This window comes from Tachypleus tridentatus, chromosome 2, assembly GCF_004210375.1.
Source record: "Tachypleus tridentatus isolate NWPU-2018 chromosome 2, ASM421037v1, whole genome shotgun sequence".
Taxonomy (NCBI): Eukaryota; Metazoa; Arthropoda; class Merostomata; order Xiphosura; family Limulidae; genus Tachypleus; species Tachypleus tridentatus.
In genome coordinates, this window is record NC_134826.1 from 96971214 (window position 1) to 96984142 (window position 12929).

Genomic DNA, 12929 nt, shown 5'->3' on the forward strand with positions numbered 1-12929 from the left:
TGCGCAAAATTCAAAACATTTGAAATAGAACATGACGATCGTTAGACATAGTGAAAATATCAGAACTTGAATTCCAGCAGAACATTTCTTCTGGTTAAGAAACTCGATTCTTCCGATATCCACCTTTTATCAATTTCTGTCTTTATGGACTGTCTTTGATCATAACTCATCCTTATTATATCAGACTATATAATAGTACTTTTTAAACATATGAGGCATAAATATGTACATATATATCTTTGTTTACCTGATTTTTGAACTCCTTTAATGTTTGAAAAACCAACATTAAATTTTAATAGGAGGGCTTTGATCGTCAAATATTAATGAACATTTCTTCAAGAGTCATGAAAAGGCCCAGAAATAACAAAGGATGGAGGATTTGAGGATTTTCAGATTTAATTTAAACCATTTATCTGTAGATGTTCAAAGCAATAATGTACAGTCAGTTATTTAGGAAGTTTTCAAGTTTGAGCTCACATATGAAGGTCAAAATGGTTTGAGCTTCTCGGACTTGATTGACGAATTTACTTGAAAATTGGTATGAATGTATCGAATATTCAAAATTTTTGAAACCTTCATTATGAAGTTTCTAATTGGTAAATTAGTTGGATATGGGGGATAATTAAGATCAACTGTTCAGATTTACATGAGAATTGATGAAATTGTTTAAGTCACTTGTCATTCAAAATAAGATGTACATAAGATGTACGTTCAATCCCACTATTCGTTGGTAAAAGAGTAGCCTAAGAGTTGGCGGTGGGTGGTGATGACTAGCTGCCTTTCCTCTAGTCTTACACTGCTAAATTAGGGACGGCTAGTACAGATAGCATTCGAGTAGCTTTGTGCGAAATTCAAAAAAACAAACAAACAAACCCTCCAAGGATATCGAAGTCCGGTTTCTAACGTTGTAAGTCCGTAGAGGCCTGGCATGGCCGAGCGCGTAAGGCGTGCGACTCGTAATCCGAGGGTCGCGGGTTCGCGCCTGCGTCGCGCTAAACATGCTCGCCATCCCAGCCGTGGTGGTGTATAATGTGACGGTCAATCCCACTATTCGTTGGTAAAAGAGTAGCCCAAGAGTTGGCGGTGGGTGGTGATGACTAGCTGCCTTCCCTCTAGTCTTACACTGCTAAATTAGGGACGGCTAGCACAGATAGCCCTCGAGTAGCTTTGTGCGAAATTCCAAAAAACAAACAAACAAATAAACAAATAAGTCTGTAGACATTCCACTGTGCCACTGGGGAGGTGCAATTGTTTTCAAATGCCACGTACATACATTTTGATGAATGTGAAGGTGCACATATATATTTATATATAGTTTTGAAAAAAATGTTATTTGTGCTTGACGCTTTGTACTTGATGATATAGTTAAAAGTGCCAGTTGTTGTAGTACATAATGCATAAAACCAGATTTATCAGAAATTTAAGAAGTCTTATCATCAGACATAATTTTTGCTAGTAAGGAAACTTCTCGACACTTGGTGGCGATGGCTGAGATTTATGCTTGTATTACTGTACCGTAAAGGTTGTTCGCAGAGAAGATATGGGCAAGAATAGTTAGAAAGGAAGTGTAGAAGTTACAGTTCGGCTGTCGTTGCAGAATTAAACTTTCAATGTGGAACATTTTAACTTGTTGGTTTAAAATATTAGTACCGATTTTCCTTTCGTTCGTATTTATTGTGTTGGTCATAGTTTCTGTTGGGAAAACGTTAGGAATGAGACAAAAATACGTGGAAGCATTACTGCGTGTATTTGAAGTAAGCAAAGGTTCAATTTTTGATTTTAGTTAACGTAGAACAGTATACTTTGACGTTTTTAACAACTAATAGTGTTGAGTTGGTTTGTTATCGCGATATCTATTTAACTTAAGTGTGCTGTAGAGTACTAACTAGTAACTGCTATAAATATAATTTAACACTAGTCTTTACTAAACTTGAGACTTGTCAAACAAAATAAAGCAACTCGATGATTGTTTAAATACAGTAAAGTCTAATTCTTAAGTATTAAAGTCATAAATATAATTCTCAAATCGTAAATTGCATGTTTTCTAAAATGTCCAAAAACGAACAACAAAAAAGCTTGTAAGCATAATTCACATCCAAAATGTTACGATCCATAGAAAAAATGCGAAGTGCAAGTCTGGCTAATTTCGTGGAACTCAACTAATTAGTTTAATAGTATTACTGTTAGTAATAAAAACACTGATTGAATGATTTCCAAATTTTACTTTTAAAGTCTATGTCTGATACTGTTAATCCATATTTTACTGATTTATTTACATACCATTCACGTTAATTGGAATCCAAATACAATCGTACAAGCTGAGGTACCTGTCCTTGTTTATGAACTCAAAGAAACGTGGGAATGGATACTATGATAAATAACACAGTAATCCTAACTTTGAAACATTTTATTTATAACATATTATTATGGTACTCAATATTACTTCACAAAAGTTTTGTATAAGCTATAAAACGTAGTATGTATATACTTAAAATATTGTATAAGCTGTGAAATGGTCAAGGTGGCTTTGTAGGAAGTGATAATTAGTGATGATAGAGGTGCTTTCTGTTACCTGTTTTTAACAGCTAGCTCTTATTGTCCTTCCACAGTGTGTTATGTAATTAATTAATTGAAAGTCATTGCAAAAGCATCTTATTGGCCAAGTTTGACAGGTGACTGGTCAAAATGGAACTGCATATAACTCAAAGAAACCTCTCTTCATATCAACCAACCTCATCTGCATTTATGTGTTATTGCTATAGTGGTGGCCATTTCTTTTCATTGCATTCCTCTACAGAGAATACTGTTGTGTCCCTTTGAGATATACAAGATGTTTTTATGCCTTTGTGTGTGTGTGTGTGTGTGTGTATATATATATATATGAATGTAGTTAATAGTAACTTACATCACAGACAATAAATGCTCAATAACAGCAATAAAGGGAAGTGGAGGGGGTTGTGAATGTCACATTAACATGCCCATTGTTCTACACTATCATTCCTCAAAGTTTGGTTTAGTTTGGCACAGCGACTTAGAAGTAGTTAGGTAGGGAACAGACAGAAATGCAGATATATATGTATGCTGGTCATATTGTCAAATGTAAGAAGTTTAAATTAGTAGATGCTAAGATAGAGTAAAATTTATGGATATAAGAAATTAAGTTATTGAAAATGACTTACGAGAAACAGCTAGCTGATAATGTCAAAACTGATGGTATTTCTTCTTGTTTTTTTATTAACTTTGTTTAAGAAGCATAAAGTGATAAAATGGGGATTGAGCTTTTAAACTTGTAGGAGATGCTAATGGTAAGACTTCTTTTAAAAAATATTAGATAACCAAGCTTTAAGTTTTTATTTTTTGTTTGTTTCTTCTGTTTTTACAAGAGAAGATGTTTGGTAATATTTCTGTCCTGTATCATTATATGGGAAATAATGGGACGTACCTGTATTATGTGCATGTTAATATTTGGTAGTGAAAAAGAAGATTAAGAGTTTAAGAAATAGACAAAACCAGGACTAAACAATCTTCTTCCCAAGGTTTTGAAATAGATCAAAGATCATATGTGAAAGCTTCTCTCAAACTTAGTAGGTTAACAGACAGTGGGCATATACCTAAGATTGTAGAAATGCTAAAGTTACTCATATCTTCAAGGTTATGATAAGATTTGCCCTTGAAATAAGAGACCAGCTTGTCTTGCATCTGTAATCCATAAAGTTGTGATAAAAGAAACTTTGCAGTGTCATCTCATGAAATTTGTGGGCCTGATTACAATTCTCAGGAGGCTGAATAAGAGTCAAGTTAATTCAAATGGGGAAAAAAAAAGTACAAATAGCATTTCAACCATGATTTTATCTTTCATATCCCAGCCATCCTGATGAGCTTTGGTATTGGGTGAAAGATCTTTCTGGCATTGTGTATAACAGATAAAGCAAGGCTGACATATTATTATATTTATTTCTTTACTTTCACTACTGAGTTCTTAGAAATACTGTACATTGCATTTGTGGATTTTCTTTCTTTGAGAAGAAATTAGGTATAGCTTTTGGAAAGATTTACCGTTAAAGGTACAAAATTTCAGATTAATGGAGAAAATGAAGGAAGCAAGAGAGGAAATTGGTAGAGTTAGGGTAAAGATTGTATTGGGGTGCTGAGTTTACAATGGTGCACAGTAGTAACTTTAAGGTTATAGAAACAGGTTCAGTTATCATGCAAATACAAATCTAATAGATTTGAACCTTTGTCTGTTTGCAGAGGTGACTAAGAGGTTTAGTAGGGAATTTTCTCATTAGGTACATTAAGGTATTTGTAGTTGGGAAATGAAAAGCATGAAAAGACAGACTAAATACTAAAGTGCAAGAAAGTACAAACTATGTAATTACTGATACTAAGGACCATTCTCTTTTTGTAGTGCATGCATGAGCATGTGATTTTGGAAATTCTGTCTGAAAAACCATAAATAATTTCTTCAGTGGTTTGAGAATAGAAACGTAGTTCAAAAGTATTCCCTTAAGTTAAATGTAAACTTAAATGAAATATTATCATGGATACATTTAGAGCAATTGTTAGGCTAATTAAGACCTGAGTGATAGCTTTCAGAGTACAAGTGAATCATATACTAGAGGTATGTTCCCCAGCAGATTAGGTAATAGGATGTTTGGGGAAGGTCTAAAGATAAGTCATTCAACATGATTTAACCTGAACTTGCACAGTGGTGAGGAAGCACAGTAAATTGTGAATAAAGATTGATAGGATAACTAAGGCAATGAGATATTTGGAAACAGACTAATAGAATACATTAAATAATACTTTTGAAGATAAGTCTTTGAGGATTAATGATATCATAAACTTAGTTAATATATGAATAAGTTTAATTCCTATTATCCCAAAGATTGGGGCAGTAGAAACAAATCGGAAGAGTATAGGGCTTTAGTTACTATGGAAGATATGATAAAATGGAAATTATTGAAACTTGTTTAAGTGCAGAAAATATTGATAATAGGAATTATTTTGAAATTTAAGTTGGAATTTATTGAATAGTAAGACTAAAAGGTAATGAGTGGGATGTTTCTCTATATAAGGAATTAACTGTGGCATGTTGAGAAGGAAAGCATGAAAAATGGTAATCAAGGGATTGAACATATTGAGATTTGTGCTGTTATTAATAAATATACTGATGTAACAGTTATGGAAAACTTGTAATTCCAAGCACATTGATGGGGATTGTATAGAGACAGTTAGTGGGATAGAGAAATTTCTTGAAGTAATTTTGGGTGGTTTTGTATGCCAAATGATTAATGAGCCAACCTTTAAAAGATTAAATTGTGGATATTTTATTAATTAGTAATGAGGCGATTGCAAGAGCTAAAGGGGGAGGGTATTTGAAGACTAGAAATCATAAAATAATTGTATTTGATGTTTTATTACATGTAAAACTGGGTGATTAGTGGAATTTGATAATTGATTTGCACAAGACTGGTGTGGTTGGCATAAACATAAATAATAATTTTCATTAATGAATTATTTTCATAAGTCATGGCACTAATCAGTTAAGCTGAGTAATCTGAACTAATAAAAAATAACTGAGAAATTATAATGGCAATATTTCAATTACTTACATAGTTAGAATAATTAAAAATATAGATTTTGTTAAATTGATTCTCATTCAAATAACCAATTTAATCTTAGTTTAGGTTAGTTGATTATACATTACTGATTGATTTAATGGTTTCTTATGAGTAATTGATAATCAAGTTAATCACTCATCTTTAGTTACGTGTTGAGATAAAAACAATATTTTAGCTTCTAATGTTTAGGAAGATAGTTTTGATGTCGTAGGTCAAAATTTATCATAAGTGAACTGGGATAATACGTTTTAGTGGTGTGAGACAGATTTGTGTATTTTTAAAACTTCACTTGCCTTCAGTTCTTGACACTAGTTTTTCCCTGTGATTTGTTGTGAACTGTTACTTTAAATTTTTCTGAGTTATGATTGAAAATTAAATACTACATTTAGTTTGATTTTAATATTTTTATAGATGAGAGGTGGCTTATGGATTACATGGCCTTTTGTTACCATGTTCTTTTCTTGTCTGATTTTGTATAATAATGAAAATTCTTTGGAAAATCATACTATAATGGAACTCTTGCTTATATGATACTGAAGAAACGTTTTTATTACACAATGTGCAGTCCCCAACTTCACAAAATATTTATTCTGTGTGCATGTAAATTTGCAATAGAGGCCCCAATTTTCTTGTTTTGCCTCCTGTTCCATCATGGAGAACTTTATTTTCCTCCATTCTGAACTTTCAGATATGATTTCATGAATACATCACATGCAGATCTAATGCACTGGCACCATCTATACAAATATAGTATTGTCTGTTGTATGTCCATGCAAATACTTTGTAGGATGTGGATGGATCTTCACCAAAATTGATATCAAGGATCATTAGGCCCATGGGGAAAAACACAAATTTTCAGTTTTTATTAATTTTTTTGCAGGGTTGTTTTTTTTCCACTACTTTGCTCCTGTTGAATGTTGATGGATCTTCAAATTTGGTATGAAGGTTTGTTGGGTCCATAAGGAGATACATGCAAACTTGCAGTTTCACATTTTGTTTTGCTGTTTTTTTGGGGGCATTTTGGTGGTGGTGTTTTTTTTTTTTAATTATCTATAAAGAAAACAACTTTTGATGTCCTAAGATAAGCTTTCACTAATCACGAATTTACATAACTTCCATACAAGGTAAAATTCTTTATCTTGACCTTTTCTTCTCATTAATATCACAATTCTTGTTACAAATTTCTGGTTAGAAAGCTCTAACATAGCATACATGTACTTTAAATATTGCAAAAAATGCATTGAATTGAATTAAAATGTTTTAAATAACTTTTTTCAACAAACATTGAATCTTTACCCTTGGTTTATATATATAATCTTTTTTGCTGCTTAGGCAAAGCATATTTTGTGTCTGAAATGTACTAAATGGTAGCTTACCTGCATTTAAAAATTGTTTTTAGTTTTAATGACATTGCAACTGTTTTATGTTCTTCTGTATTATGTGATTTTTTTACAGTCCACGTGTGCAGTGCATGTCATTTATAGATTGCAAGTTTCTCAAGTTCAAGGCTATTAATTATAGTAGGGAAACTGAACACAGTACTAGAACAAAGTTCACTGATTTGTGTGAACACTGTTTCTGTGTGATTTTTCATGACTTAAATTACTTATGTAGCTTTTCCAATCAGTCGTTAACCTTTGGTTTATGTAGGTGATACTCTTTTGAAGTGATATATCTCCAGACATCTTAGTACCTCTACTATGTCTCAAACCAGTTTATCAGTGTATTATCATTGTGATCATTAGTGTAGCTTTGTATCCAGTCTTTCATGAGAAGTTTAGTTGTCTTTACTGCTTACCAGTATCTAATTATAAATTCATACCAGTCATTATTGTATAACCATAGTTTTTTAACAGTCATCGATGTACTACCATGGCTTTGTTACCAGCCATCAGTCTATTATCATAGCTTTGTTGTAAGTGTTGATACTGCAAGTTTGTTGAGTATTATTTGTGCATTAATATAATTTTTCTTCCAATCATCAGTCAGTGGTGTTACCATATCTTTGTCACTAGTCATCATTATTGTACATGCACTGCACTGTTGTTTTTAACAAGTATTAATTTTTTTTATTCAGTTTTATATTTGGTAGAAATACAGAAACATTCAAAGTGGGAAAATTGCATATTCATATTGCATGTATTATCAGTATTAGTAAATGATAATGAAAGATTGACTTGCAGAAAATTTGTTTCTTAAAAATAAATAATTTTTTATGAAGAAAATTAGTAAACCTAAAAAAATTGTCTGTTAATTTTCCTGCAAAATATATTTTAAGATCATTACTGTAGGAGCTAGGTAAAGACATTTTATTAACAAGATCAACAGTAAGTTTCTAAAGCTTTTAATTTTCAGGATCCCTTGATAATATCTTCCAGTAGAAATTCTTGTTGAGTCTATGTATAAACAATAAACATATATCAGGTAAATTTATTCTAAATATAATTATTTTCTTCCACAATAATTCTAGATTTGTTATAGGATTTCAGAGTTTCAAACTAATTTATAATGATCACAATTCTGTTGGTATTTCTATCATTTCAAGTGTTGAATAGCTACTAGTAAATCTACTGAGAGTTTTTTTGAAAAAAAGTGGGACTTGTACCAGTTCTATAATATTTACCACATGATATAGTCTTCTGGCTAACTGTACAATATAGTCTTTTACATTTACCATATTTCATAACTTCTAGTATGGTCGAGAGAAGATTGAGAAAGTTGAAAGAAGTCACAATTACAGTTCTAGTGAGGAAGAGGAAGATGTTTTTCCAACTATACCTCTTCAAAATGGATACTCCACAACAGGTAACTGATGAAAGTTGGACATTTGAACATAGCTTTTCATATAATTCATTTAGACTATGTTAATATTATTTCTGAACAAATAATATTTTTTCCTTGTAGACATTAGTAACATTCTCCAGTTTTTTTTACATTTAATAGTCATAACCCGAGAAGGAGTAAAGCTTTTTCCAGAGGCTCCAGTTGAGGAGGAAGTCAACCAAAGTTTAGAAACTTTTCATGACCAAAGGAAGGATTTTCACCTTACACATGCCATGGATTTTGTAAAAGCAGGAGTGGAGGTAACTGCAATAAGTTAAGTTACAATTAGAAACTCCTTTGCAGTACCTATCTTCATGTGGTAGAAATTTTAATAATTTTCTAGGGTAAGATGAAAGATTTTTTTTATTAGTATTGTCTTTTCAGAGTATTATCTGTGGACTGTTTAAGATTCCAATTTCAGGGTGTTATCTGGAACCTGATTTGTAAGATTGTCTTTATAGGGTTACCTGAAAGTCCTGATCACTCTAGTTTTTTTTCTATGGTATTACATAGAAGTTTGGTCATGATGATTATCTTTAAAGGTCATTATTTAGTGGATATTTTCAATTGACAAAATTTGATAACATTCAACTAGTTTTTAACTGATTATTTTGAACATTAATATTACCTAAATATAAATTTACTTTTAGGTTTAAAATTCTTAGTGTGCATGTGTCGATATTAATTAGAAGTTTTATTTTGGTACTGGAAGAAAGGACGAACGAATAGATATATAAGAAAATTTATACTTACTACTGTGTTATATTTTCTTGCAGCCTTATTCATCAGAGAACCAAGTATACAACTATCACTTTCTATCAAGTTAATACCTCCAATTTTCGTTGGTCCACTGTAATTCTCTATCCTCTCTGGCCCGGCATAGTCAAGTGAGTAGGACACTCAACTTGCACTCTAAGTGTCACGGGTTCGAATTCCTATCACATCACACATGCTTGTTATTTCAGCCGTGGAGGGCGTGATAATGTTATGGTAAATCCTACCATTCATTGGTAAAAGAGTGGCCCAAGAGTCAGCGGTGTGTAACGATGATGTTGCCTTCCCTCTAGTCTTACACTGCTAAATTAGGAACAGCTAGCACAGATCGCCCTCGTGTAGCTTTGTGCAAAATTCAAAACATTTGAAATAGAACATGACAATTGTTAAACATAATGAAAATATCAGAACTTGAATTCCAGCAGAACATCTCTTCTGGTTAAAAAACTCGATTCTTCCGATATCCGTCATCTTTTATCAATTTTTGTCTCTTTGGACTGTCTTTGATCATAACTCAACCTTGTTATATCAGACTATATAATAGTACTTTTTAAACATATGAGGCATAAATATGTACATATATATCTTTGTTTACCTGATTTTTGAACTCCTTTAATGTTTGAAAAACCAACATTAAATTTTAATAGGAGGGCTTTGATCGTCAAATATTAATGAACATTTCTTCAAGAGTCATGAAAAGGCCCAGAAATAACAAATGATGGAGGATTTGAGGATTTTCAGATTTTATTTAAACCATTTATCTGTAGATGTTCAAAGCAATAATGTACATTCAGTTATTTAGGAAGTTTTCAAGTTTGAGCTCGCATATGAAGGTCAAAATGGTTTGAGCTTCTAGAACTTGATTGACGAATTTACTTGAAAATTGGTATGAATGTATCGAATATTCAAAATTTTTGAAACCTTCATTATGAAGTTTCTAATTGGTAAATTAGTTGGATATGGGAGATAATTAAGATCAACTGTGCAGATTTACATGAGAATTGATGAAATTGTTTAAGTCACTTGTCGTTCAAAATAAGATGTACAAAAGATGCTGTGTAGTTGTTGTATTTCTTAAGTTTATACGAGTAATTTACTATTATTGCTAGTTTGTATCTAAGCGCAAACAATGGGCTATCTATATTATGCAGGGTCCGGCATGGCCAGGTGGGTTAAGGCATTTGACTCATAATCTGAGGGTCGCAGGTTCTTAGTGTGCATGTGTAGATATTAATTACAAGTTTTATATTTTGGTACTGGAAGAAAGGACGAACGAATAGATATATAAGAAAATTTATACTTACTACTGTGTTATATCCTCTTGCAGTCTTACTCATCAGAGAGCCAAGTATACAACTATCACTATGTATAGATATTAATTAGAAGTTTTATTTTGGTAATGAATTTTAATTTGGAAGGAAAATCCTAAATTCCAAGGCAGACATTTAACAAATCAAATTCACATGCAGTATACAACAAAAATTCTAAATTCACCAGTGAAATTATTGTATTCTCTGTTTTGAAATGTAACTTACAATGAGAAATTTGTATGTTTTAAATATAGTGTAGATCCATTTTAATCTATCTGCCCATACATAGCTTGTTTGTTGTATATAGTTGTTTTTATGCACATGTTCAAAAAGGAAAGTCCTTTGTTGGATTGATTTGTACCAGGAAATACTAGTTCAATTTCTGTTGCAATGAACTTCATATTTTCTTAAAATATTAATATGTATGCAGAAAATAAAATAGTATATGCACATTGTCCCATTTTATCTCTCTTCCACCAGATACTTTTTTATTATTATTTTTTATAGGCAATCATTGAAGATGAAGTGACAAAACGGTTTTCAGCAGAAGGTAGAGTATGCTTTTATGTGTTTTTTCAAACCATATGGTACTGAGAATAGGTTTTACATTAAATAATACTTCACCTGGCTCAAGATATTTATATAGCTAGAGTTAAGTCTTTTTAACTTAATTCTAGTATTCAAATTCAGTGTTTTGTTAGCCATAAAATGTTAAAGTGGTTTGATAGTGAATCTCACAGAATGGTAATCTCTAACTTTCTCAGTCTACACTGCAAAATGGATTAGATTCCTGTTTTGAAAATAAATCTCTTCTTGTTTCTTTTTAGAATTGCCTTCATGGAACTTACTTACTAGAACCAATAAAAATTATCACTATATAAGGTATGTAAGGTCTCTATCTTGTTCTGAGAGAGGTGCAAAACATGTGTGCAAATTATGAATTGTTATTTTGATAGGTTATAAATTGTGGGTGGCTTTTTGAGAAAATAGTTACTACTTTAATCATGTATAATTATGTGAGCAGTATTTCAATCGTGCAAATTGTATACATGAAAACTTTATCATTTTAACAGTATCAAATTTACGACACTTCAACATGATTTTTCATCATAAGTTACTATATATTTATTACTATGTTAAACTTGTAATAATGTTTTATTCATTACCCATTCAAGCTATCTTTAAACTTTATCTTAAAATGGGTTCCTCATCATTTAAAGTACATGTACATTGCTTCATCTTTTAAAATGTCACAGGTTAAGCAATAACTTTTTATGGTAAACCAATCCAAGCTGTTGACATTGGAAAAACTGTTGTAACTATTACTGATTTGACACAAGTTTTCTATAACATCCCATTACTTATTGTCATTGCTCATACAAACCATAACTTTTGTAGCCTTCAAATTTGTTTGATTACTGAGCTATCAAATGGAAAATCAGACCCCTTCTGTTACATCCACTCTTTCAATAGCAATTAATAGCTCTAACTTACATTTACTTGTATATTATCTATAACCAAAAGAAAGTCGAGGTTTTTATATATCAAATCATGTATAACATGTTCTGAATGGATAATAGTCGATTTTGCTCAGAGTTAAAACTTAATTCCTATGGACAAGTTAATGGTTAGCTTGAATGAATTTGTGATCCCTCTTGTCACATAGTTAAAAAGCCAAAAAGATATTTAGCATTAGTGGAATCATCTGCAACTTGCATGTTATTAGTCTTTTTTTTGGGTGTATTATTTTATTTTGTGCATACTACTATTAGTATAAGTAGTGTTAAATTCAATGACAATCGACAGCAAGAAAAAGAGAAGATTGGATGAGTATTTATTTTTTATTTTTCATGTTTATTCTTTATTTATTACTATAGAAGTATCTAAAATATAAGATTGGTATCTTTTTAGGTGAGTTAAAATTAGATTAGGTAAAATAAATGATATGATGATTTTAATGATGCATGCACATGTTTAGCAGATAGCTCGTGTAATCTGATAGCATAATATGAGCTGCATGTTCTTGAAGTGATTTAAAACTTATGGCACAGATAGTTAGACATGGCTCAAAGGACAATAAACAATAAAATTTGTCTGGATTTAAGAGCACTAAATTATATAAATTTTTTAATTCATTCAGGGCTATTGCTTCATTGTTTGACAGATTACTATCATATTTTTTAAAATTATAAGTATGAAAACCTTGGCAAAGCTGTAAAAATATATTAATTATTTGATCAGTAATTTTCTCAAAATTTACAAAAAAATCTGTTTATCGAGAGTGATAGCAAATCTAAAGCCACATGAATTATTACTTTTTTTTTCAAGGTTCATTAAAACATGTTTAGAAAGATTATCTATCACTTCTGATGTTGTTTTCAACAAACATTCACTCATC

At 31.3% G+C, this 12929-nt stretch overlaps 1 protein-coding gene across 1 annotated transcript in view; it reads left to right on the plus strand.

Annotated features, from left to right (window-relative positions):
• Positions 1 to 1490: 1490 nt before the first annotated feature.
• The window catches only part of LOC143244636 (glycerol-3-phosphate acyltransferase 3-like), a 38355-nt gene continuing 26916 nt past the window's right edge, over positions 1491 to 12929 (plus strand). Inside the window, exons 1-5 of the mRNA XM_076489670.1 lie at positions 1491 to 1754; positions 8318 to 8429; positions 8568 to 8707; positions 11039 to 11081; positions 11359 to 11413. Of these exons, the coding sequence (XP_076345785.1) occupies positions 1611 to 1754; positions 8318 to 8429; positions 8568 to 8707; positions 11039 to 11081; positions 11359 to 11413 (494 nt within the window). The 5' untranslated portion in view covers positions 1491 to 1610. The remainder of the gene's footprint in view (positions 1755 to 8317; positions 8430 to 8567; positions 8708 to 11038; positions 11082 to 11358; positions 11414 to 12929) is intronic.